The following is a 24,601-nucleotide window of genomic DNA, read 5'->3' as shown; positions in this document are numbered from 1 at the left end:
ATCATCTGTACTTTTCCACAACAATTCTGCAAGTTAGGAATCATGATCCTGAGAAACTCAGGGAGGTAAAGTTAGTTCCTGAGGTTCACACACTAAGAAGTAAACACTCAGTGACTAAATTACTCAGTGGTAAACTGGTGGCTGGAACTGGGAAATAATCTCAGCTCCCCCTTAACACCTCCTCCTGTTATTCTTCTGCTCTCTGATTCTATCTTTACCTGAGCTTTCCCATCTGGCAAACTAAAGTGGAAAACAGTGAACTCCCTGCCCAGAAAGGCTGTGTTATTATATAGATGTTTTGCATTATTTTTCTTTGAATAACAGCATATGCAAATGTACTCCCAGGGGCTAACAGTACCTTATTTTGTAGAACTTGGCCTCTCCCTCTGGGGTGAATAGTTGAAAATTATGGGGAGGAGAAGGCAGGCTGGAGAGAATATTAGCTGACTTGGGATTTCTTCTCCTCCTTTCCCCCCACCCAACACACATCTCTATTTAGATATAAGCTGCCATGGCAGACTAACATTAGTAAATTTCCTATCATGGAGTCCTAGCTTGTTCTGAGATTTGGTGTCAAGAGAGCACTAATCCAGATGTTAAGCATGAATTCTGCTTCAGGTTGATATGTAGGGACAGATGTTCTTGCTGCAAAGACTAAAAGCCTCCTGTGGCACCTGGAAGATCTTATCATATGTGATACTCAGCCAATTAACATGGATGTTTTGCTGCCTCTAGCCGTCTACCTCTGTTCAGAGGTTGGCATATCTCCCTGACTTCGGCTCTCCCGTGGACCCAGCATTGTTGAGCCATCTCTATCTTAAACTGCCTTTCCTGGCATTTGAATCATTACTTCGATGATGTGATAATATCTTCAAGTTGGGAAAATAAAAATGGCATTTGTTTAGCCATAATTAATGAAATATTTATGCTGCATGAGACTATGTGATAAAACCTTAGGCTTAGAGTCCTTTTGCTTCTGATTACATTTGGGATATTTTTTTTCCTGTGACCAGACATTCTGACGCCAGCTCTTTTACACTGAGCAGATGTCATGTAGTAAAAATGGGTGCCAGATGCTGTGAGCCGCAGAAGGGCGATTTGTTTAAGAGCTGGCTCCAACTTTTTTTGCATTCAATTACTCTGCAGAACGAACCTTACACAAGCATTTAGGTAACTCAGCTAACTTCGGACGTGCATTTTAATAATAGATTTCCTTTCTGAATGCATTCAGAGCAACACACCATATAAATGGTGTTTAAGGAATTAATTGATTCTGCATAATACCTTGGTTTTCTTTTTTTTTTGTTTTGTTTTGTTTTATGTGAAAAGAAAGCTGTAAAGCTCTTGGCAGGGACCCAGAAATGTAATTAACGTGGAGGGCCAAATTTTCAGTTGCCCTTAGGTACCGCCTTCTTGTACTCACGGCAGGTGCAGGGAGGAGAGAGCAGGGAGGAAGGGGAGAGGGTAAGTGGGGAGGGGAGGGACAGCTTTGGTTCATGAAGCAGGAAATGAAGCTAGCAGGTCAGTGAGTTTTTCTGTTCCCATTTCAGGCTCCAAGCACACCCCTGTCAGAGCACAGGTAACAGAGGCCACCTCTTCTGCCTCTTCTACAAGCTCCTCCTCTGCAGATGAAGAATTCGATCCCCAGCTTTCCTTGCAGTCAAAGGTAACAACACTTGGCCAACCAAAGAGGACCTTGGCTGGTGGGGGCTGTTTACCATCCAGAATTCAGACCCAATGTGGGCTCCAGCTGCAGTGGTTTCGTTAGGAGGATCACGTTTCATTGCATCTGACAGAGTGCTCTTTTTACCTGGAACAGACCAAGAATTATCTCTTTAATAAAAGAAAAAACTTTTAGAAGCTTGCCTTTCTCAGAGACCCAAATTGGGGAGGGAAAAAAAGAGGCATATTTACTCGAAACCATTTGGTGACTGCAGCTCTTAAAGTGGGTTTAATATGTAGTCCAACAAGCAAACCATCGAAAATATTACAACAAGCAGATGCATATTTCCCTGGGGGAAGCACAGCTTCATTTAAGAAGCACTAGAGGCAGATTGCATGGAAAATGTTATGTTTGTTCTAATCAGAAATATGAAACGAACCATGCAGTTGCATCTAGACATGGATACTCCAAGGATCCCTACTGTGGAAGGGACAAGCCGTGTGCCAGCTGGGAGACAGCCGTCCCCTTTGCTTAGTGAACATTTATGTTTCTGGAGAACTCTTTTAAACAACTGTCTCCCCATGGATGGAAAACACAGGCATTGTTATATGTCTGTAATTGTCCGTACCGCACGTTCACAGAGATAGGCATCTCACAACCAAAGCCCACTGTGGTTTTCTTCACCCGCTAGGGCTGGAGCTTTTTCACTTGGACAGAGGAGAGCGGGAGGGACTGAATGGTTGGACCTAAAATGCTTCCCGGGTGGACAGAGATGTGGTTCACTGCTCTGGTAGTGTTTATTTTTTGGAGCAGTGAGGATCTGGGGAGGGAAGGGGAGAACCAAATTTATTTACTTAGACTCAACTTTTCCATATCTGGAGTTAGTAGCTTTGGCGTCATCTCAAGTCACTCAGGGGTTCTAACTCCCCATGGCCCAGCGTACAGCAAGGCAGGAGGGGTCTGGGATGTGAGGGGGAGGGGGAGGAAGGGAGGACAGAGAGAGAGAGAGAGGGGTTAAGGAGGAGAGAGAACATGTATGGATTTCTCATTTCTAGTTGTGGGCATCTCTGCTTAGTTCAGTACTCAACACAAATGAATTCTGTGTATTGCATTGATTTCTGGGGTTTTCTTACTACCCCCTCTGACCCCTTTGAGTGACCCTGAGTTAATTCTGTATTCAAATGAGACTGAGATCTCAGCATGAGCCATCTCAACACTCATGGAGAATAAATGAATAGAGTGGCCCAAACACATCGAAATAGCGAGACCGAGGTGTCTAGGGCCACCCTAACAAACAGCTCCTTGTCCCCCTGCTGGCCCAGAACAGAGCCCATCCCCACGAGGCTTGCCAGGTGGCAAGGCATGCCCGTTTCACCTGGCTTCCGACACGGCCTGCAATTACAGGAAGGGAAGCTGGCAAGGGGCTTTCTTCTTTACGACTTCTCGAGGACTCACACTGAAGGAACGAGGGGGGGGGGGTTGTCCTCTGGTTTCTTTGTCTCTTTTGTCCCATGCAGGTCTGTTTGCCCCCAGCCAGGTAGCAAAGGGCCCCTGACAGCTCAAATGAACCTTTGCACAGGAAGCTGGAGACAGGCCATGTCTTTTCTGCCTCCTCCTCGCGCCTCACCCCTCCCCACTACCACCTCTCCCCCACCCTGTGGCCTGGATCTAAAGACCAGGCCAGGAAGAGACAGGGCAGCTTGTCCTTAACTCTGCCAGGTTTCTCCCTCGTCCTTCCTGTGTCTTTTCTTCCTCAGCCCCTAGCCCCTTTACTGTCACTGAGAATATAAGAGCTGTGTCTGGCAGGTCGTAAGGCGATGTGAGTGCTTGGTAAAGCACTTGTCCTTTCCATGCCATCTTTTTCATAAAAAGCAATAAATGACTTTCTTTCCTCCCCTGGGTCCTGTTTTGCTGACTTTTTTTTTTTTTTTGAGTCAGTGTCTCACTCTTGTTGCCCCAGCTAGAGTGCCATGGCATCAGCCTAGCTCATAGCAACCTCAAACTCCTGGGCTCAAGCAATCCTCCTGCCTCAGCCTCCCCAGTAACTGGGACTACAGGTGTGCACCACCATGCCCGGCTAACTTTTTCTATATATTTTTAGTTGGCCAATTAATTTCTTTCTATTTTTAGTAGAGATGGGATCTCGTTCTTGCTCAGGTTGGTTTCAAACTCCTGACCTTGAGTGATCCACCTGCCTCGGCCTCCCATAGTGCTAGGATTACAGGCGTGAGCCACCGTGCCCGACCTGTTTTGCTGACTCTTGATCAAGTAGTAAGGATCTGACAGCTTTATTGTTGAGAAGCATTAAGACAATGTGATGCTATTGAGGCACCCCCTTGAAATTGTATTAAATGCGCTTTGTTTAGGGGGAAACACTGACATGTCTATAGGATCCACTATAGAGAGTCCTCATGCCCAAACAGTTTTTGGTATAAGGAGACACAGTGTAGACTAGACAAAATGTGGGTACTAGAGTCAGCTACCTGCACTTCACTCCCGGCTCGACCTATTACTATTTGCATCATCTTGGGCAAGTTACTCACCTCTCTGAGTTTTGATTTTCTTATCTCTAAAATAAGTACAATTTGAGGAATAAATGAGATGATACTTGTGCAGTAATTAATACAGCGTGTGGCACATAGCACTCAATAAACACTAGGATGTATTATGTAGGTTGGTATGATAGAAGCTTGAGATACTTGTTAAATGAATGAACTGACTCTCCATATAGATTGAGCTAGACAATCTCTGGATAATAGCTACCATTGACACTCACCAGCTCCCCATGACTCCAGCCTTTCCCAGAAAGTCCTAGCTACTTGATGGAGGGGTCCCCCTTGCAAAAGGCCTGGAATATCCATTCAGAGTGGTTGACAGTCAATATGGAGGTCATCCCCTAGAAACAGAGATTACAGGATGTGGAATAAGCTGAGTTCTGACAGCCACAATTTCCTTCCAAGGATGAAGAAGATCTTCAGGATTCTAGATTGTAGGAGAATTCTAGAAAACAAAGTTTTATCACTGATATTAATGTTTTCACTAATGATCTGTAGAGGTTCTAAAGCCTCAAAGCTAAATGTTTTCTTAAGGAGAATAGTGGTTTCTCCATCCACGTCCGTGGGATAAGTGACAAAATGACAGGAACGCACAAGCCCTGAAACACACATGCTTTCAAGGTACAATCTCTGACCTTTGTTTTGGACCCAGATTTCTCTGGCAATATCAAGGGTCAGGCCTGTTAGGTCTCTATTCCCCACTCATGGCTTTATTAGCACTTAATGAGCAAACATTCGGTTCAACTATAGTTAGTCAATGCCAGGCACCAGGCCATCTACAATAATTTTTAAATTCCATATTTGTTTCTGCCAGCATTAAAAAGAAATCTCTAGCATGCTCTAATCCTCACCCTAATATGTAGAAGGCTAATGTGTATGCTCAGAGAAGGCAAACTGGGCTAGTAAAACTAGCCCAATTTGAACATCTATTTTGTATATACAGGATGTGTGTGTATATACCTATTCACAAACAGATGAAAAATAGATTTTAGTAAAAAGTCACAATCATACTAATGTATAATATGATAAAATAGACATACTAGTAATAATAAAAACCATGCTATGTACTGAGTATTTGTCCCATATCTCTTTCAAGTATTGCAAAGGGCTTAGCCTGTGTCATCTCATTTAATCCTTATTGTACCCTACAAGGTAGGCATTAAATCCTCATTGCTCCGAAGAGGACACTGAAGTTCAGCAAGTCGTGTTGACATGCTGAAGTCCACACGGCCCAGCTGCGACTCGATGCCAGCTTTGCCCGGCTCCTGGGCCCAGTGCTCACACATTACTCTCTGATGTTTCTCCGAGCAGAAGTGTCTCCTGAACTTTCCAGAGAGTAGACCTGGCCACACCATCACTTCTCCTTTCTCTGGTGCTTAAAGCCAAGAAGTAGCACCATTAAAATCCAGACCTCTATTTTGCATTCATAAATGTTGAATGTTTGTTTTCTTTTAAACAAGTCCAGGAACACGCCAAACCCAGAAACAATAATGCTGAATCTGTATAAGCAAAGTGAAGGAGGGAAGGGAAGCGATCTCAGGCCTCCCTCAAGCCAAGAAGCACTTAAGTTTGAATTATTTAGATCCATCCCTCTAGTACCAGGTTTAACTGAGCACTGCAGACTCAACCTAAGTACTATTTAAATTGTTAACTGGTTTTCATGCAGGGATAGTGTGTATGTCTGTCTGTCCTCCTGTCTCTCCCAGGCCCCTCATCCCTGGGCGGTATGGTAGCACCCACGCAAAGTATAATTCTTGTGCCATTCTCTCTCTCAACCGAACCTAGTCAGAACTCTGTAAAGCGACTCCTATATAAGCTTACACACACGCGCACACACACACCAGCTTCCCATTCTGGCACCTACCAGCAACCTGTGGCTACTTAACTTTACATTTAAATTCATTAAAATTCAATAAAATTTAAAAATCAGTTCCTTCATCATAAGTGTCCAGTAGCCACGTGTGGCTGGTGCTTTCCATATTTAAACAGCAAAGTGATGGTTCCCATCGTTGCAGAAAGTTCTACTCGATGTCATTATTCTAGAAGCAGAGTAGTGGTTGGGAACCATAGGTTGGAGAGGACAGAAAGCTATGATGATATTTTATAAATTCCAACCCCATTTTTCTCAGACATATGTTTTCTTCTCCACTGGTTTGCGTAGGAAAAGAAGACACTTAGAAGACGACGGAAGCTGGAAAAAGCAACGAAGCAATTGGTTAAGCAAGAAGAATTGAAAAGGCTCCATAAGGCTCAGGTCAGAAAACAGGCTGAGTGAGGGGGCCTGGGTCTGGGGTCCCAGCCGGAAAGAGCTCTGAGAGTCTGTGTGGGGATGGGGGCAGCAAGCTGGAGGAGGGCCAGGCACTCTTCTCTGAGGGACTGGGTTTGCAGCTGCTTTAAGGATCCTGGCTCAAACCCCTTGGCACTGAGCTGACCCACTTGTAGCCGCCTGTCCATCTGCAGACACGTGCTCTGCAAAGTGAGGCTGGGACAGCGGCCAGCGCATCCACCCTCACTGCCACAGAGCAGTGACCTTACTTCTGTCCTCTGTGAGGACATAAACCTTCCACCGACTCCTTGATAGTGTCTGCTGAACTGCAGCTGTTAAGGGCTATCTCCATAGCAAGGTTACTTGAAATCGTAAGTATCCAGCATTCCAATGTAGATTTCCTTGCCTGATTGCTTCCTTCAAACATTTCTGCCCAAGCTCATCTGTCCTCCTCTGTCACAGACAGGCAAAATGGAGCAAAAAGTCAAGGTATTCTCCTGAGAACCCTGACCCTGGCCTTGAAGAACAGTTGGGCTTTAGGACCTAAGGACTAAGAATGAGCATGTTAATCCAATGTCTCCTTACATCCCTTTTCCTAGTTATTCCTTCATCTGGCTGTGTAGTCCTCAAGGTTATTTGTGACAAGAGGAAGGTCATTTAACCCAACCTCCTTTGCACTTGCCGGGAGGGGCTCAGGAGCCACCCCTTTCACCTAGTGGACAGGGAAACTCCCATGGCTCCCCTCTGTCCACCCACAACTTCTCAAATAGATTGCCCTGAAGCATTTCAACTTTTCCATCTAAGAACAAGAAAAGTCTTATGACATTTATTGGCAAACTCATCAATTTCTCTTCCTTATATTTTCACTCCAGACAGTAGGTAGTGACGAGAAGAATTACAGTGGCCTTTTGTGTCCTCACCTACTGGCACCCATACTGGCCCTTTTTAGTCTTTGAGACTTTCACCCTTCCTTTCTAAAGAATGACCACTGCACTATTCTGCCTTGGCTTCTATTACAAAACACCATGGATGGTTGGCTTAAACAACAGAAATGTATCTTCCTCACGTTCTGGAGGCTAGAAGTTCAGGATTGAGGTGCCATCAGGTTTGGTGTCTGATGAGACCTCTCTTCCTGGCTCGTAGACAGCTGCCTTCTGGCCGTGTCCTCACGTGGCCTTTTGTGTGTGACTACATGGAGAGAAATATCTCTGGTATCTCTTTCCTTTCTTATAAGGACACCATCCTATGAGATTAGAACCCCACCTTTATGACCTCATTTAACCATAATTGCCCCCTTAAAGGCCCAGTCTCCAAATGCAGCCACATTTTAGGTTAGGGTTTCAACGTATGAATTTAGGGAGGGTTTTGAGGGTGGGGAACACAATTCAGTCTATAACAACCATGTACTGTCATTGCACAGTAGTCAGTAATAAAGTTATATAAGCATTTCACTTTAGCAGTCCTACACCATACCAGCAAGAGAGATGGATTTGTAAAGCCACAATTGTCTTGAAAAGAGAGATGAGAGGAAAAGGGTATAAAATTACAAGTCATTTTAAAGAGAATTCCCATCTACTATAGATGGTATGTTTAGGGCTTAAACTCTCATAGGTGGAACAAGAAGAGGCAGGTGGCTGCTCAGGCCCGTCCCCTGCCTGGCTCTCTTCACAGGGTTGGAGGGACCTCGGCAACTGTGCCCGTGAGTCCAGGGCAGGTTTAGAAAGATGTGGGGTTAGCAAGGAAGGGGAATGAGACAGAGCTGAAATAAGGCAGAGGGGGAACATAGGCACTCTGCCTGCCCAAACAGGTGACAGTTCCTTTAATATACCTGTTCTACTAGGTGCAAATTCTGCTCTGCAAAGGGATATGCCTTTTAGCAGCATGTTGTTTGAAAGCAGAGAAAATTGATTGGAATGAACAAAACGTATATAGGAAAGGCTTTCCCTGGACTTTTCTTCCTAATATGTACAAGAGAATAATATTAATAGCTAGTAAAGAAAATAAATATGTAGTTGCAAACCCAATCATGACTCCAAACCTTAATAGGTACCTGTGGTGAGTCTAAAGAGAGTATGAGGTTGTCCCCTAATGGGTTAAACATCTTGTGTCTTGTCTTAATAACCTACTAGTAACAAAGCCATAGTCCATTGCTACAATGAAAGAACTTGTGGTGCAATGAAAGAATAGGTACAATTTGTAGCTAAGGATAGGAGTAGGACAATCTTAAAAAAGAATAGCAAGCCCCAAGAGTTGGCCCAGGTCTCCTGCTCCAGATCAACTTCTTAAGAATTATAAGCTGGTGGGAAATGGAATATGAGCATCCTTTGGGTCATGGCTGCTGCTCTGGTCATTATTCCGTGACCACAATCAGAGGCTGTGGGCTCTGAAGAGGAATCCAGGAGCCATGAGGACCATTCACCTAGCCCAGCAGCCTCTGTCTTGGAGGACATCTCTGTGATTGGCCTTGTCAAAGGGGACTATTTTAATATCTACTTGGGGGCAAATTGAACATACAAATTCCTTGCTTTATGTTTTGTCCTAAAGAAGGGAAACATCAGGTCTAGTTGTTTGGGAGTTCAGGGGTCCTTGCGCAGTTAGTCAAGGCAGGACCATCCCGAGAGAAAGGGCCTCTCTCTCCTGGAGAGTGAGTGGCAGGATGGGCTCCCGCCTGTGGAGTCCCTGTGTGACGCGTGATCCTGGCGTTGCAGGCCATCCAGAGGCAGCTGGAAGAGGTGGAAGAGCGGCAGAGGGCATCTGAGATCCAGGGCGTGAGGCTGGAGAAGGCCCTGCGAGGAGAAGCAGGTATGGCATCCCAGCAGAGATGGGTGTGGGTGTGGTCTGAGGGTAGGGCTGGGCTGACCATCTGGGCAAAATAGTGGGACCTTGTCACCCGCTTTGTATCTGTCAGCCCAGACGTGTGGTGCTCAATGCACAACTGCCGCAGGCTTTAAACATCAAACTGGTGCTCCTATCTGAAATTTCTAAGGGCATCAGTCAGCCTGTGGACCTTGTAACCAGGTTTCTGTTCCTCCTGGCCTCTCTTCTGGCGAGTGTGAATGTTCTTTGCAATCCAGGGGTTAAGATAAACTCAGAACTATTTGGGTGTTCAAGCAATGTTGGTATGATTCAAAGCCCAGAGTTAAAGTCAAAGTCCTTGTTTTTTCTTTACTACCTGTATGACCTTGGGCCAATCACATTAAAAATCTTTATAAACTTTCATTTTCTCATCTATTATGGTGATAACAGTGGTTTTCTCCCTTATAGAGCTTATATAAGGATTAAGGAAGAAATTTAAAATGATGCTTAAATTAGCACATTATCTGGCCCAAGGTAAAGCAATAAATGGTAACTATTCCACTGATGGCTTCAGATTCTTAGATTCAAACAGAATTCATCTGGTGAAGACCTACTATGTGCTGGATATTAAGACCCTGGGTCTATAACAATGAGTATGATGCAGTTTCTGCCTTGAGAAGTTTATAGTCCATTGAGAGATACAGATATGTAAATAGATAACCCACAATAGAGCGTGACAAGTGCTGTGACAGGAGCAAACACTAGGGTACAACATGAACAGAACCAAGAGGGTCCGGACTGATCCTAGAGGGAGGGGAGCCATCAGGCTAGGCTTTCTGGAAGGGTGACATATAAGCTGAGAACCAGAAGAGGGACAGGAGTTAACCAGTGAGGTGAGGAGATTGTTCTGGCAAAGGGCACAGCACCTACAAAGGCCAAATGTGAACAGACACAAAATATCTTAGCAAAGGAGGAGCCAGCGAAGGGTTATCAGGTAAGAAATGGCTCAAAGATATCTACATTTTTTGGAAAAACTCTCCAGGAGCAGTGTAGCTAATGAATTGGAGGAGCCTTTAGAGTTTGTGGGAGGTATTGTCTCTAGTTTTATGATGAGAAGTCTTCGGCCTTCTGTATTTCAGAGATAAAATGTGAAAAGCCAAGCACTGAAAACACTCTGTGTGGCAATAATGTAAACAACAGGTTACTAGTTATTTAGGAAGTGAAACGGTAGGAGATCAATTCTTTTAAAAGTTCATTCATTTTGCAGGGTGTGGTGGCTCACGCCTGTATCCTAGCACTCTGGGAGGCCTAGGCGGGTGGATTACTCGAGGTCAGGTGTTCAAAACCAGCCTGAGCAAGAGTGAGACCCCGTCTCTACTATAAATAGAAAGAAATTAATTGGCTGACTAATATATATAGAAAAAATTAGCCGGGTATGGTGGCGCATGCCTGTAGTCCCAGCTACTTGGGAGGCTGAGGCAGGAGGATCACTTGAGCCCAGGAGTTTGAGGTTGCTGTGAGCTAGGCTGATGCCATGGCACTCACTCTAGCCTGGGCAACAAAGCGAGACTCTGTCTCAAAAAAAAAAAAAAGTTCATTCATTTGAGAGTGACGAAACTGGCAGGTGCAAGACCCGATTGTCTGAGGCCGGGAGCTCATGCAAGGTCCTGCCTGCAAAAGTGCGAGGGCTGCACGCAGAGCCTGGCAAGGGCAGGCACATCCACGCAGGGGCCCTGCAGTTTCAGCTTCATTTGCTGCATGGCTAATTTATCACTAGATACCAGGGAAATGTTGAAGTCAGACTTTATATCCTTTGTGCCTCAGTTTCCTTGTTTATAAATGGGGAGTGATGATCGCACTATTTCTTGTGTTTGTGGTGAAGATTAGGTAAAACAATTGACGTAAAACCCCTGGCCTAATGCCTGGCATGGAGTAGATGATTAATCAATATTTGCTCTTTTTTTTGTTGTTGTTACTAAACTATACTGTGGATTTTCTTGAAAAGATAACCCAGATTCACTCATCATAAGTTGGCTTTATTATAAAAATGATGACCTTCTTGCTACTTGGAATGAAAGTCACTGTCTGTCTCTGCAGCCACTGTTGGGACTTTCAATAGAATGAACTGCCCTTGCTTGGTGATTGGTCATATTCCTAATCAAGAAGGCTCTGGAGGCCGGGCACGGTGGCTCACGCCTGTAATCCTAGCACTCTGGGAGGCCGAGGCGGGCAGATCGCTTGAGGTCAGGAGTTCAAAACCAGCCTAAGCAAGAGCCAGACCCCGTCTCTACTATACATAGAAAGAAATTAATTGGCCAACTAATATATATAGAAAAAATTAGCCGGGCATGGTGGCACATGCCTGTACTCCCAGCTTCTCGGGAGGCTGAGGCAGGAGGATTGCTTGAGCCCAGGAGATTGAGGTTTCTGTGAGCTAGGCTGATGCCACGGCATCCACTCTAGCCTGGGCAACACAGTGAGACTCTGTCTCAAAAAAAAAAAAAAAAAAAAAAAAAAGAAGAAGGCTCTGGTACTTGTCTTTAGGAATCTGCCGATTGCAGTGAGAGCTCTAGAAATGAAAAGGAAAAACCAGCAATGCTAGGGCATGTGAGTTTGCCATAAGCAACACATTGCCAACATGATGGGAATCAAAAAGCCTTGTGTTCAAGTTCTGTTCCATTCCATTGCTATATAGTGCTGGGGAAATCACTTAACCTCTCTGGACCTAGATTCCTTATCTGAAAAATGGAGATAATAATGCCCATATTACCCGGTCATTTTTGAGAGTTAGAGGCGTGGGTGGGCAAAGTGTCTACCAGAGCATCTACTACATTGTACCCTTTTCAGTAAACACTACCTAATATTATTTTATAAAATATTATGATCTACACACATACACTTTTAAAGAAATGTCTCTCTAATCTTTACTGCTTGAAATTTAAATTATAGAAACCAAAAATTTTAAGTATCTTTTGAAAATCTCCTTCATCCTCCAAATATCAAAACATAAAAGAAAGAAAAGAAAAGAAAGGGCTGTTTTGAGTTCTAGCTAAAGAAACCTGGCCACCTTGTGGTGTTCTCAAAGGTGTGCCAAACCAGCCGGAAGATGGATTCTACTCATTCCCTTTATATCATTGGTAATTTAATTCCCCTGGTAAGTCCATGGGCCTCTCTACCTTGATTGTCCTTGTGTGGGTGACAGATGCAGCTCAACAAGGGGCTGGAGATCGCAAGAGTCACATCAGGGAGACTAGCCTCAAAGGAAATCATGTGGAAGATTTGCAAACCAGGCATCAGAATTAATACACTCCAACTTGTAATAACATTTGTGCAATAATAATATTCCTTTGTGGTTTAATATTCTATTCAGTCCCTTTAAGAGATTGCCCTGTTGCTTAATGAATGACCAATGCTTATTAGGTTAAGCTGTATTTGAGCTGGCCTGTGCTGCTCCGGTTCAAGTGACTTAATGGGAATTATTTAATAGGTATTATTAGGATAATTAGAAAATGATCACAGTTAGACAATAATATTGAGCTATAAAGGTTGTGAATAACCAAATTTAGAGACAGGCCTGCAAACATGAGTAGTCTGCGACAGTTATGCAAGGCTCCTCTAATAATTATGTAGGCAGCCTGAAAGGGTCTTTTGTTCTAAGAGTTATTCATTAGGCGGGCATTGAATTAGAGGAACATGCGGGGGTGCAGGACAGAGAGGGGGGCAGTGATGGCTGATGAGCAAAATGAGGCTTTGATGAGCTCCTCATTGCCGTGACAACAATTACTGCTTTCTTCTTCCCCAGCAGTCAGAAATAAGCTCTCCCACCCCCGGGTTCCCCATTTTGTCAAGGAAAGGGTAACAAAGAAAAACAAAAATCTAACCATCCACCCAGATGCGAGATCAATATGTTTTGCAGGGCGTGTGAATGTGTGATGTCTTTGACGAAGGGCACGGAGTCCCTCGTGGTCCTAGCTGCCCAGGTGAAGGACAGGGAACGCAGGAGCCCGGGTCCCCATGGCACCACCACTTTCCAGGAGGAGCCAAGCCACTCTGCCGGCCACTTAGGCTCTTTGTGGTCCAGGCACTGTTTGTTACCTGCTGGTTGGTTAGTTATCAATGTGGTGATCGGTGTTACATACTAGGGCCACGGAATACACTGATTTAGCAAGAGGCCAACACCCAAATTTGCATGGTCTGGATAACAAGACCTGTGCTTTCCTTCAGTACCTGGAGACAGATAAAATCTAATGAAAGTGGAGAACAGCCTTGAAAGGTAAAGGGTTTATCCCCCGGGGATGTAGATAAGAATTATTACTCCCTTATACTTCACCAACTTTGGGAAGATTTTCCAGCTGGTTGTCCTCATGGAGCTTCTTGCCTTTTGGGGGGCCAGATAGGTTTGTCCTTTACAAAGATTGAGGGATTTAGCAAGAAAAAGCAGGATGTATGAGGTTGCCAGCAGGTGGCAGCAGGAGCACATATTATGACAAGAAATGCCAAGTAAACCTCACCTGGACGAGGGAAGTAGTTTGGCTTATACTCTGTGGTTTTCATCTAGACTGCTTCTGAGAAACCAAGAAACAATAATTTCATGGATAACATAACAGTGAGGTATCCTGGGCAGAGAACAGGTATTAGAGCCAGACACTCCTGAGTTTGAATCCCAAGGTAGCCATTTTAGACAATTATTGACCTCTCTGCCCAATTTTCTCATCTGTAAAATGGGACTAATAATGCCAACCTCATACGGATGATATGAAGAAGGGATTAAATGAAATAATGTTAATAAAGCACCTAAAAAAGGGCCTGGTGTATAGTAGATGTTTAAAAATACTAATTCCTTGTCTTCTCTTTTATATTCCTATCATTATAAAGCACCACTGGATGGTCGATGACTTCTCAAGTTGTATTTGTTTGTTGGTTCATTCACATTGATTTATAGTTATACTCTCTAGAAGAGATTTAAGCTGGTTTCTATAAATACATATAATACTTGAATTTCACATGCTTGGCCCATATAAGGATCTCAACATAGACTTATTTTGGTCTCCTCCCCATACACAAAAAAACAACAATTCAATAAAAGCAGTTTAACAATGAGAGCATACCGTGGGTCTGAGGCATGTTTACATTACAGCCATTATTTGGGAATGGATTTTAGGGAATGGCTATCCTTTAGGTAACCTTTTATAACTAATATTTGTTCCCTACATGTACTGAAAGGCAGTGAGTTCAAGGTTGCACGCTCTCATCTGTCATTACACGTGGCTGGTTACCGTGTGTCCAGAGGTCAGCAGAGCAGGGGAAGGGTTGAGATCTTCCTGTGATCCTAGAGGGGGCTGCCTGGATGTAGGTAGCTGTAAACATACAAACACAGGTAATATTATTTTATCACATTATATAATGAGATATTGTCAGAAAAGAACCCCAACCTTATAGAAATTGGCAGGGCATAACAAGACTCCAACGTTGATGATTAAGCAAGCAATGAATTTGGGTTAGTTTGGCTACAACTCTATAGGTGCTGAAATAAATAATAAAATTCAGTACATCAGAGCAAGGGAGTTTAGTACTCACAGCACAGCAAAGAGCCAAAGCATCAGCACAGTAACACAGTTGCCTGTCCCCAACTTCCATGATGTGATGTGATAGACCCAGATGATACCTGTGCCTGCAGTGGGTTGTCCCACAGCTAATGAGCCCAAGGCAAAGGAGTCAGCAGCTTTTATAGCAAGCAGTGATTGAGCCAGTCCCTCTCTTTCCCAGGAAACAAGTACAGTCGTCACACTGTGTACAGTCGTCACACTGTGGTTTCCTGACCAGTATACTTCTCAAGTTACCTAACTGACTAGTTCCAGGAATGGCTCAGAGTCCTTACAGTTTGGAACACTTGGCAAAGATGTGTAAGGATGCTCATAGTCTATAGAAGATTTCCTCTCTTAACAAATATCAATAATCCATTTATTGCACAGCTAAGAAAATAATCAACAGAGCAAATAGACAACCTTTAGAATGGGACAAATATTTGTAATCTATACATAAAATAAAAGGCTAATATGCAGAATCTACAAAGAATTTAAACAAATCAGTAAGAAAAAAACAACCCCATTAAAAAGTGGACAAAAGACATGAACAAAAGATTTTTCAAAAGGAGACAAATGGCCAAGAAACACATGAAAAAATGCTCAACATCACTAATCATCAGGGAAATGCAAATTAAAACCACAATGAGATATCACCTTATTCCTGTTAGAGAGGCTTTTATTTAAAAGTACAAAAACAATAGATGCTGACATGGATGCAGATAGAAGGAAACACTTATACACTGTTGGTGGAACTGCAAATTAGTACAACTCCTATGAAAAACTGTGCGGAGATTTCTCAAAGAACTAAAAGTAGACCTACCATTCAACCCAGGAATCCCACTACTGGGTATCTATCCAAAGGAAAATAAGTAATTTTATCAAAAAGACATCTGTACTCAATTATTTATTACACCACAATTCACAATTGCAAAGATCTGGAATCAACCCAAGTACCCATGAATTCATGAGTGGATTAACAAAATGTGGTCTATGTATACCACAGAGTACTACTTGGCCGTAAAAAAAAAGATGAATTAATGCCTCTTGCAGCAATTTGGAAGGAATTGGAGATCATTTTCCTAAGCGAAGTATCTCAAGAATAGAAAAACAAACACTACATATACTCTCTAATAAATAAGAACTAACCAATGGGCACACAAGTGCACAGAAGGAAGTAAAAGTCATTGGAAATCAAGCAGTGGGGAGGGCGGAGAACAGGAGGGGCAAAACTCCACCTAATGGGTACAATGAACACTATTTGGGTGATTGGGCACACTTACAGCCCTGACTCAAGCCATGCAACAAAAACATTTGTACCTCCTTAATACTTTGAAATAAAAAATAAATCCATTTATTACTTATTCACCTCTGTTTCCAGCTTCATTGGCCACTCTGTAGAAAGTCTGTGGCCTTACTGGAAGCCAAATGTTGAAAAGACTAATACAAGCCTAAAGTCAACCCTCTTAAATTGATTTTTAAAAATAAGATAGAAGACAGAAATAAAGAAGAAATGAAAAGGGCAGACACAATCACAGATATAGCAAAGATTCAAAAAGATAAAAGAATGTAATAATTACTTAATTCCATTAATTTTAAAATTTGGCAATCTAAGGGTTAACAGCCATCATAGGAAAACATTACAGAGGAAAACCTTGTCTGAAAGAAGAAAATCCTTTGACAATATTCAACACCTATTTGGGTTAAAAACTTTTAGCAAAAAATAACAATAGAAAAGGATAGAACTTTCTTAATTTGAAAGATGTCTGCTAAAACCCTTCAGTAAACATCATTGTTGGATAGGAACACTTCTTTTAAAATCAATAATAAGATAAGGCTGCCTACCGTATGTCTTCTGTTCAGCATTGTACAGTGGATCCCAGCCAGTCAGTAAGACAAGAGAGGGAAATGTTACAAGGTTTAGAAAGGAAGAAAAAATTTTTTGGTTTTTTCTAGATGACAGGATTGTCCACATAAAGAACCCCCCAAAATATACAAGTAAATTATTAAAAATAATAGCCTATATCATGGTGACTGGATATAAGATCAAAGTAGAAAAACTAATTACATTTCTTTATCTCAGCATTGAGCACCTAGAAAATGAAATAATGAAGATATTACTTATGTAATCACATCAAAAACAGAAGATGCCTAGGAGTAAATCCAACCAAAAAATGTGCACCACCTTTATGGAACCAATTTTAATACTTTACTGTAAGTCACCAAACATAATCTCACATACATGAAAACTTGATATAAGCCAGAAGTCGCATCTCAGATCACCAGAAATAAGTAATTCTGAGACAATAGGTTGTACTAGGAAAAATGAAATTGGGTCTTACTTTATACCATTACAAACGAATCAATTCCATAAAGATTAAAGACTTTAATATGAAACATGAAACTTGAGAAGTTAAAGCTCTCTTTTAACCTCAAGTTGGTAGTCAATAGATACCACAAAGGAAAAGAAAAGTCACCAGTTCAGAAAATATAGTTGTCCCTCGTTATCCATGAGGGATTGGTTTCAAGACCTCTGCATGTACTTAAATCCTCAGATGCTCAAGCCCCTGGTGGAAAATGGTACAGTATTTGCATATAACCTACGCACATCTTCCCGTGTACTTTAAATCATCTCTAGATTACTTATGCTACCTAAATACGATGTAAGTGCTGTGTAAGTACTTGTTATACTGTGCTATTTAGGGAATAATGACAGGAAATAAGTCTATACAGACACAACCATCCTTTATTTCGTCCAAATATTTTTAATCCATGGTCGGTTGAATTTGAGGATACAGTACCCTTGGATACAGAGGACCAACTGAATTTGCAACAAATATAACCAAAAAGAAATTAGTATTCCAGAATATTAAGTCAACAAGAAATGGGCAGACAGCCTAATATAAATGAAGAAGGCAAATTATATAAATATACATTTCACAGAAGAAGAATATTAAATGACCAATCAACATATGACAAAGACATCTTGTTAGCAATTAGGAAAATAAGAATTCAGACTACAATAAAAAAAAAACTATTTTAAGGCCGGGCGCTGTGGCTCACGCCTGTAATCCTAGCTCTTGGGAGGCCGAGGCGGGTGGATTGCTCGAGGTCAGGAGTTCAAAACCAGCCTGAGCAAGAGCGAGACCCCGTCTCTACTATAAATAGAAAGAAATTAATTGGCCAACTGATATATATATAAAAAATTAGCCGGGCATGGTGGCGCATGCCTGTAGTCCCAGCTACTCGGGAGGCTGAGGCAGAAGGATCACTCGAGCCCAGGAGTTTGAGGTTGCTGTGAGCTAGGACGCCACGGCACTCACTCTAGCCTGGACAACAAAGTGAGACTCTGTCTCAAAAAAAAAAAAAAAAAAAACTATTTTAAACTATTAAATTGTCAAAACTTTAAAAACCTGATATTGCTAAGTATTTGGCAAAGAGTAGGAACAAAGGATGGTCTCATGCAATGTTAGTGGGAGCATAAATTGTCACAACACTTTCAAAAACAAGTTGGCTTTATGCTATAAAGCTGAACATTTGCATACCCTACAATTCAACAATTTTATTTCTAAGTGTATATTCCAGCAAACTTCACACGAACCAGAAGACACATACAAGCATGTTTATGGCAGCATCATTCATAATAGCAGAACTCCAAGAACACAGATATCCATTCACAGGAAAATGGAGTTTTGTGATATAGTCATACCACTGCATACTGAGTATACAGCAGTGAAAATGAGCAACACAGATGCATTCTGCACTATAATACTGAATTTAAAGCAAACAAGTTGCAGAAGACTATACATTATGATACCATTTTCATAAAGCTCAAAAGCAAGAAAAGGTAATTTTCATTTATAATAAATAGATATGTAGTTAAAAACAAAACAACAACAACAACAAAAAGCTTAAAACGGAAGGGCTAGAATTTTTGTTTCTCAGCTGCAGCCTCCCCCTCCCAGAATGTAATCCTTTGCTAGCTACCAGCATCCTGGATGTGTCAAGACTTAGTCAGGCCAGATACACAGCCTGGCTTTCTGAGCTATCATCACCCTATGTAAGGGGCTGTTGGGGGCAAATGATGTGCCCGAAGCTCTGAGTACTGAAGGCTGTTATAGACTTAAATGAAACAGGACTATGCGCCAGCCCCGGAGCTGAGAGCTGACAGAGAACAAAAGCCCGGCGCTGAACCCCAGCCAGCCTGGGGGAGATGCCCTGCCCAAGGCTACCGAGAGTTCCTGTTCGGTTTCTCCAATGCCCCCTTATTGCCCCAGACCATCAGTGAGGATGAAGAATACATTTTTTAAAAATTGCAGTAAACGCCAAATTAGGACTTCTCACTGATTCTAAGGAGGTAGAAAATCACATCTAAAGAATTCCATACTTATGAACCAGATGGCAAAACAAGACTCAACTTGGGAAAACCACACACCAATACACAATCAGAGAAGTATTCAGCATTCCCTACAAAAGAAAATGGTTTAAAAAAAAAACAACAACATGATTTTAAAGAATAGATAGTTCACTTGTTCTCTGCTATTATTCATTCAGAAAAAAGTCATTGACCATCACATGCCAGTCACCCTAAGGCAAGCAGGGACTAAGATTTTCCAGGCTTGATGGTTTGGACTTGATTGTGGAGAGTTCCAGTAGGGAGTGGCAGAATTTGCTTTGCAGTTTTGAGAGCACTCTTGGGGAAAAGTGGGTGAATACAAATGACTCTATTAGTAAAAAGTTGTTTTGGGTGTTGATTACTTCACCTTTGCACGTGGAATACTTACATTTTGTCTAGAAGAAAGCATGATATGAGGACATGAGAGCAAATGGAGATCCAGTTGACAGTGGACCCAAGCAAAGGATGAGAATGAAGGGTTGATAACTGGGCCATTCTACTCACAGCCAGAGGCAGCTTGCCTTGTGGCCACCCCATTCTGTCTGCATCCTGGTTCCTAGCTAGTCTAGAAGTCATAGCCCTGCCCTGAAAGGGCTTTCTGTACAACGGCAGCCATGGGACCAGACGGAGATGTGGTTAAGCAAACCATCTGTGTAGGCACTGGGTACTCCAGTCTTCCTGGGAAGTACTGGTGATCCACACAGACACATGCTCTTTTTGTTTACAAGAGGCAAAAATAAATAACTATTTAAGAATTTTTGTTAATCTCAAGCTAAATTACAAGATAAATTTTAGCCATGTATAATCAATCAATTTTAGCCATGTAATCAGGGGTTACACTCTGGCTGGGTTTTACAGGTGAACAGAAAATAATCCATGCAGAACTGTAGGACCCACTATAAGAAAGAATAACGTAGCAATAACAACAGCATAATTTACTGAAGGTTTACTATGTGGCAAGCACAATGCTAAGCATTTTACGTGCATTATCTCTTTTAACCCCCATAACCAGCGTATGAGGTAGGTACTACCATTCTCTCTAAGAGGAGACCAAAGCAAAGAGACATGAGGTTACTTGTCCAATGTCACACATTTGTAAGTGGCAGAGCCAAGTCTGAGTGGCCCATGCCTCTTTCACTCCACTTTACTACATATAGAGTGAGGGGCAATGCTGCCTTCATCAAGGCCCACAAGGAAGGAATTTGATGGTTGGCAGGGAATTGATAGAAGTTGTAGAGGAGCGTCTTGGTGCACTGTTGGAGTTAGGAGCAAGGGCAAGTCCCCCTGTACCCAGCACTTTGGGGAGGCAGAGTCTATAGAAACCTGCATGTGATTCCATGTCCAAGAACCCTCCAAAGTGCTCTGGACTACTGAAGAAAGAAAGACTCAACCATGAACTATGGCCAATAAAATTGCAAATTATTCCATTGAAAAAAGAAAATTAAATTAAGTGATTCGGTTCAACCTGTGTTTGTTGAGTACTGTGTCACTAGAAATCAGCGTGGCAGCACAGGAGACTCTAACGGGCCAGGTTTCAGGGCACATGAGATTGAGAAAGGGACGTGTAATCCAGGATATCAGTCTGGCCGGAATCTGCGGGTGCATTGCAGCAAAGAGGCGGAATCTGAAAAACAACAACAAAAAATCCTCTAAAGGCAGCAAAATAGTGCCTTGAAAGCTGTTTCTTTTGGATTGAGAACAAGGAAAGGATAGGCCCAGGGCGTGTGGCAGATGGCATTAAATATAACGCTAGATGGTGACGAAAGGCAGGATTTTCAACTCTCAGCTTTTCTGTTTTCTCTATCAAGGAAAATGGTTCTCAGTCTAGGAACATTAAACAAATATCTAGAAGAAGAAATTGACTCTTAGATGGGTGAGGAAAATGGGAGAGCTGTGAATCTTGGTTTCTAAGCCCAGATGAGAGATGAATGTGGAACAGTGTCTCAGAGGTGGCGTTGCTCAATCAGAATTTGTTGAATGAACAGAGAATTACGCTCCTGCTAGGGAAGTAACTTGCACAAATGACCTCAGTCTTGGAAAACTCATGGAGAATTTCAGAACCACAAGGCTGGAGGTGAGCTCATTTTCCACTATTCATATGGGAAAGAAACATGAATTCTGATCCTTGCCAAAAGGATCATTAAAGAAATTATGAGTGTTTAGAAAGAATTTAGAGATTCCAAGGAACCACTGGTGTTTACTGAGAAGCTGCGAGAAACAAATGTTATTTCCTTTTCTGAGTGGAATTGCAAGGTTTGTAGTGCCAATGAACAAGCAGACATTTTGGAGCTTGATTTCAGGAAATTATTTTGTTATCAGAGTTTCCTGTAACAGCCTCATGGACAGGATGTAGCAATGTGGGCTAGATGGTACCAGCTTGGTGCATTCAGAGTCAGCTTTACGCAAAGGCCAAGAAAGGTCCCTAATGATGGGCCAGATGGCCCTGTTCTTGGTCCAGCCCCATCTGATTTGTTTTCTTTTCAGTATCACATAAAGGTACAGGATGCCCATTTGCCAATTCTGCAGAAATCCCAGAGCTAGGAGAAATGTGTCAGCTGGATAAAATATTCAAAAGATTTCCCCATGATAGGACAAAATAAACAAGGTGATATTTAACAAGATGGATATAAAGTCTTGAGTTAGGTTAAGAAAAAGATGAGCTGCACAAGTAGAACATCAAGGCATCAGCCTTCACCAGCGCTGTTGTGGGAAGACCAGAGTTCATTTAAGGCTATTAAGAGCCCCAGTGGCGATGCTGCTAAAAAGCCTTCTGCAATCCCTGGGCCCAGGATAAACGTGTGAGACGGTCTCTCCATTTTCGGTGGTTGATATTTTGTTTCATTCTGGATTCTCTGTGGGATCTCTCCTGGGACATCAGAGGGCAAGAGAAGGCGGGCGGCCCTCACAGGACAAAATGATAAACGGTCTGGAGATGCCAGCTATGTAAAAAGCAGACGCCAGTGAATTGTGAGACCTGTCCTCGAATATCTGAAGGTCTTTTATGTAATGAATATAGTTACATGTTCTCTATTTTCCTCCAGAGGGAAAAGCCGGAATCAGTGGCTAGCGGCCAGCCCATTGAAGGCCAATAGAAAGAGGTTTTTGAATACTTAAAGCACACGGCCATGCAGCAGGCTCCCTGGACATCGGGGAGCCCCTCAGCACATGGAGAGTTAGAGAGCAGCCACCTGTCCGGGGGAGGTGGAGGGAATTCCCGCACTGGCTCGTGGCTGGGCCACGTGACCCCTGACTGTTCCTCCACTACGTATATTTCATTATTTGAATAGTGTCCATTCCCATTTACTGAGCTTATACCATGTGCCAGAGTGGGTTAGGGGTTTTGTGTGCATAATCCCACTGCAGCTTCCTAGCAGATGGGAAGACTGAGGCTCAGGGAGGCTATGCTGATTGCTCAGGCCCACACGGTGGTCGGTAGAAGAGCGGAAGTTTGATCTCAAGTCTGAGTTTAAAGCATATGCTTTTAACCTCTGTTATATCTGATCTCTGGAGTAGACACTGCATTTTTTCATTCAGCAGCTAATGCCCTTCAATGCCTTGCCCTCGCTTCCTCTCCCTGGCAAAGGCTTGTTCGTCCGTGTAGACTGAGCTCACCTGCTGCCCCCCTCTGAGCTTTCCCTCACTTTCTCCACACAAGATGCTTCCCCGCTGTGTTCTCATAGCAAGGGGCATGTTGCATTCTCTCTAACTACATAGTGTTGGTTTTCCCCAGTGAATAGCAGGCTCCCAGTTTCCTAAAGAGCCAGAACCAATGCTTGCTCGTCCCTGTCTCCCAGCACCACAAACAACACTTAGATGTTGGCCCCGATATGTTTACAAGTCTGTGTTCCTTCATTCATTCACTCAGGAAGCCTAAGAAAGAATAACGTCTTATTTCCCTCCCTCCTCTGTCTCTCCCTTTATCCTTCCTGTATAAAATATCACATACTGTTCTCTTACTCCGCTTCCTTTAATGCCCCTTTGTTTTATACGGTGGGAAGTGCAGATGCCTTAGCGTGACTTCCAGGGGCCTCGAGGATGAGATCCCCGTGACACCCCAGGCCTCATCGTGCACCCCCACACCCCCTTCACCCTTCCCACTTTGTCTCCACCACCCTTTCCCACTCCCTCGGCTGTCCTCATGTTGTTCCCTCTTCCTGAAAATGCCCTCTTCCATCCTCACTGTTTCCTCCCCAAAGTGTCCTCTGTTCCCCAAGACCCCAGTTCAAGCACCACGCCCCTCAGGAAGCCCAACCTCATGCATGCTCTGACCAGGAGAACCCTCCCTTCTCCGTGTTACCAGAGTGCTTTTGTGTTGTGACAGTTTCCTAATGTTCTATTTTATTCTAGCTCTTTGAGTCCCTATGATCTGAAAGATTATCTAATGATATCCTTTTTGGTAGACACTATGCCTTACTATCTCCAAATTTCTCGTGATATGTAATGTTTATTACTGTATCCCCATCCCTAAGGCAGTACCCGACATACAGAAGTTATGCAATGAGCATAAATGAAGGGACCAGAAATCAGGATCTGCATTCTAGCAGCAGTTTACCCATAAACTGTATAACTTGGGGTGTTATATATATGGTCCACCCTCTGTATCTGCAAGTTCCACATCTGTGGATCGAAAATATTTGGGGAAAAAAATAACAATACAACTATAAAAATAATACAAATTTAAAAACCAATATAGTACAACTATTTTAATATTTACTTGGCACTTACATTGTATTAGATATTATAACTAATCTAGAGATTATTTAAAGTACACAAGAAGATGTGCATAGGTTATATACAAATACTATGCTATTTTATACCAGGGACTTGAGCATCCATGCATTTGGTGTCTGTAGGGGCTTTCAGAAGCAATCCCCCCAGACACTGAGGGGTGGCTGTATTTGCATATAACTTACATAATCCTCTCCTAGACTTTAAATCCCCTTTAGATCACTTATAATACCTAAGACAATATCTATGGGTCACTTCATTCATGTGGATTCAATGTAGTACTTATTCAGAGCAGAGCAGATTCAAATTTTGTTTTTTGGAACTTTGTGGAAATGTTTTACCAAATATTTTTGATCAACAGTTGATTTAATCCAGAGATGTGGAACCCTCAGATGTGAAAGGCTGACTGTACTACACCATTTTATATAAGGAACTTGAGCATCCATGGATTTCAGTATCCAAGAGGGGATCTTGGAACCAGTCTCTCACCAATACTGAGAGACAATTGTAAATCTCTCTGTCAATAAAAAGGTGGTCACAGAAACAGGGAGAAACAGGTACTAATTTTTATGCATCACTTGCTATGTGCAAGGCCCTGTGCTAGTGGCATTAGTT

At 42.7% G+C, this 24,601-nt stretch overlaps 1 protein-coding gene and 1 long non-coding RNA gene across 4 annotated transcripts in view; one reads left to right on the top strand and one right to left on the bottom strand.

Annotated features, from left to right (window-relative positions):
* Window positions 1-24,601, top strand: part of LOC142861051 (F-actin-monooxygenase MICAL2) — a 60,639-nt gene that overhangs the window by 24,145 nt on the left and 11,893 nt on the right. For all 3 annotated transcript variants that reach the window (XM_076002177.1, XM_076002175.1, XM_076002176.1), the window contains exons 4-6: window positions 1,551-1,666; window positions 6,380-6,472; window positions 9,193-9,286. In XM_076002177.1, coding sequence (XP_075858292.1) covers window positions 1,551-1,666; window positions 6,380-6,472; window positions 9,193-9,286 — 303 coding nt within the window. The remainder of the gene's footprint in view (window positions 1-1,550; window positions 1,667-6,379; window positions 6,473-9,192; window positions 9,287-24,601) is intronic.
* LOC105859953 (uncharacterized) lies at window positions 1,660-7,639 on the bottom strand. The gene is made up of 3 exons (XR_001148759.3): window positions 7,551-7,639; window positions 4,440-4,559; window positions 1,660-1,810 (listed from the first exon to the last, which is right to left on the bottom strand). It is a non-coding gene; the product is annotated as an uncharacterized LOC105859953 (long non-coding RNA).

This window comes from Microcebus murinus, chromosome 4 (genome assembly GCF_040939455.1).
Source record: "Microcebus murinus isolate Inina chromosome 4, M.murinus_Inina_mat1.0, whole genome shotgun sequence".
Taxonomy (NCBI): domain Eukaryota; kingdom Metazoa; phylum Chordata; class Mammalia; order Primates; family Cheirogaleidae; genus Microcebus; species Microcebus murinus.
Note: the sequence above shows the minus strand (reverse complement) of the source record. Positions and strands in the feature narration are given on the sequence as shown.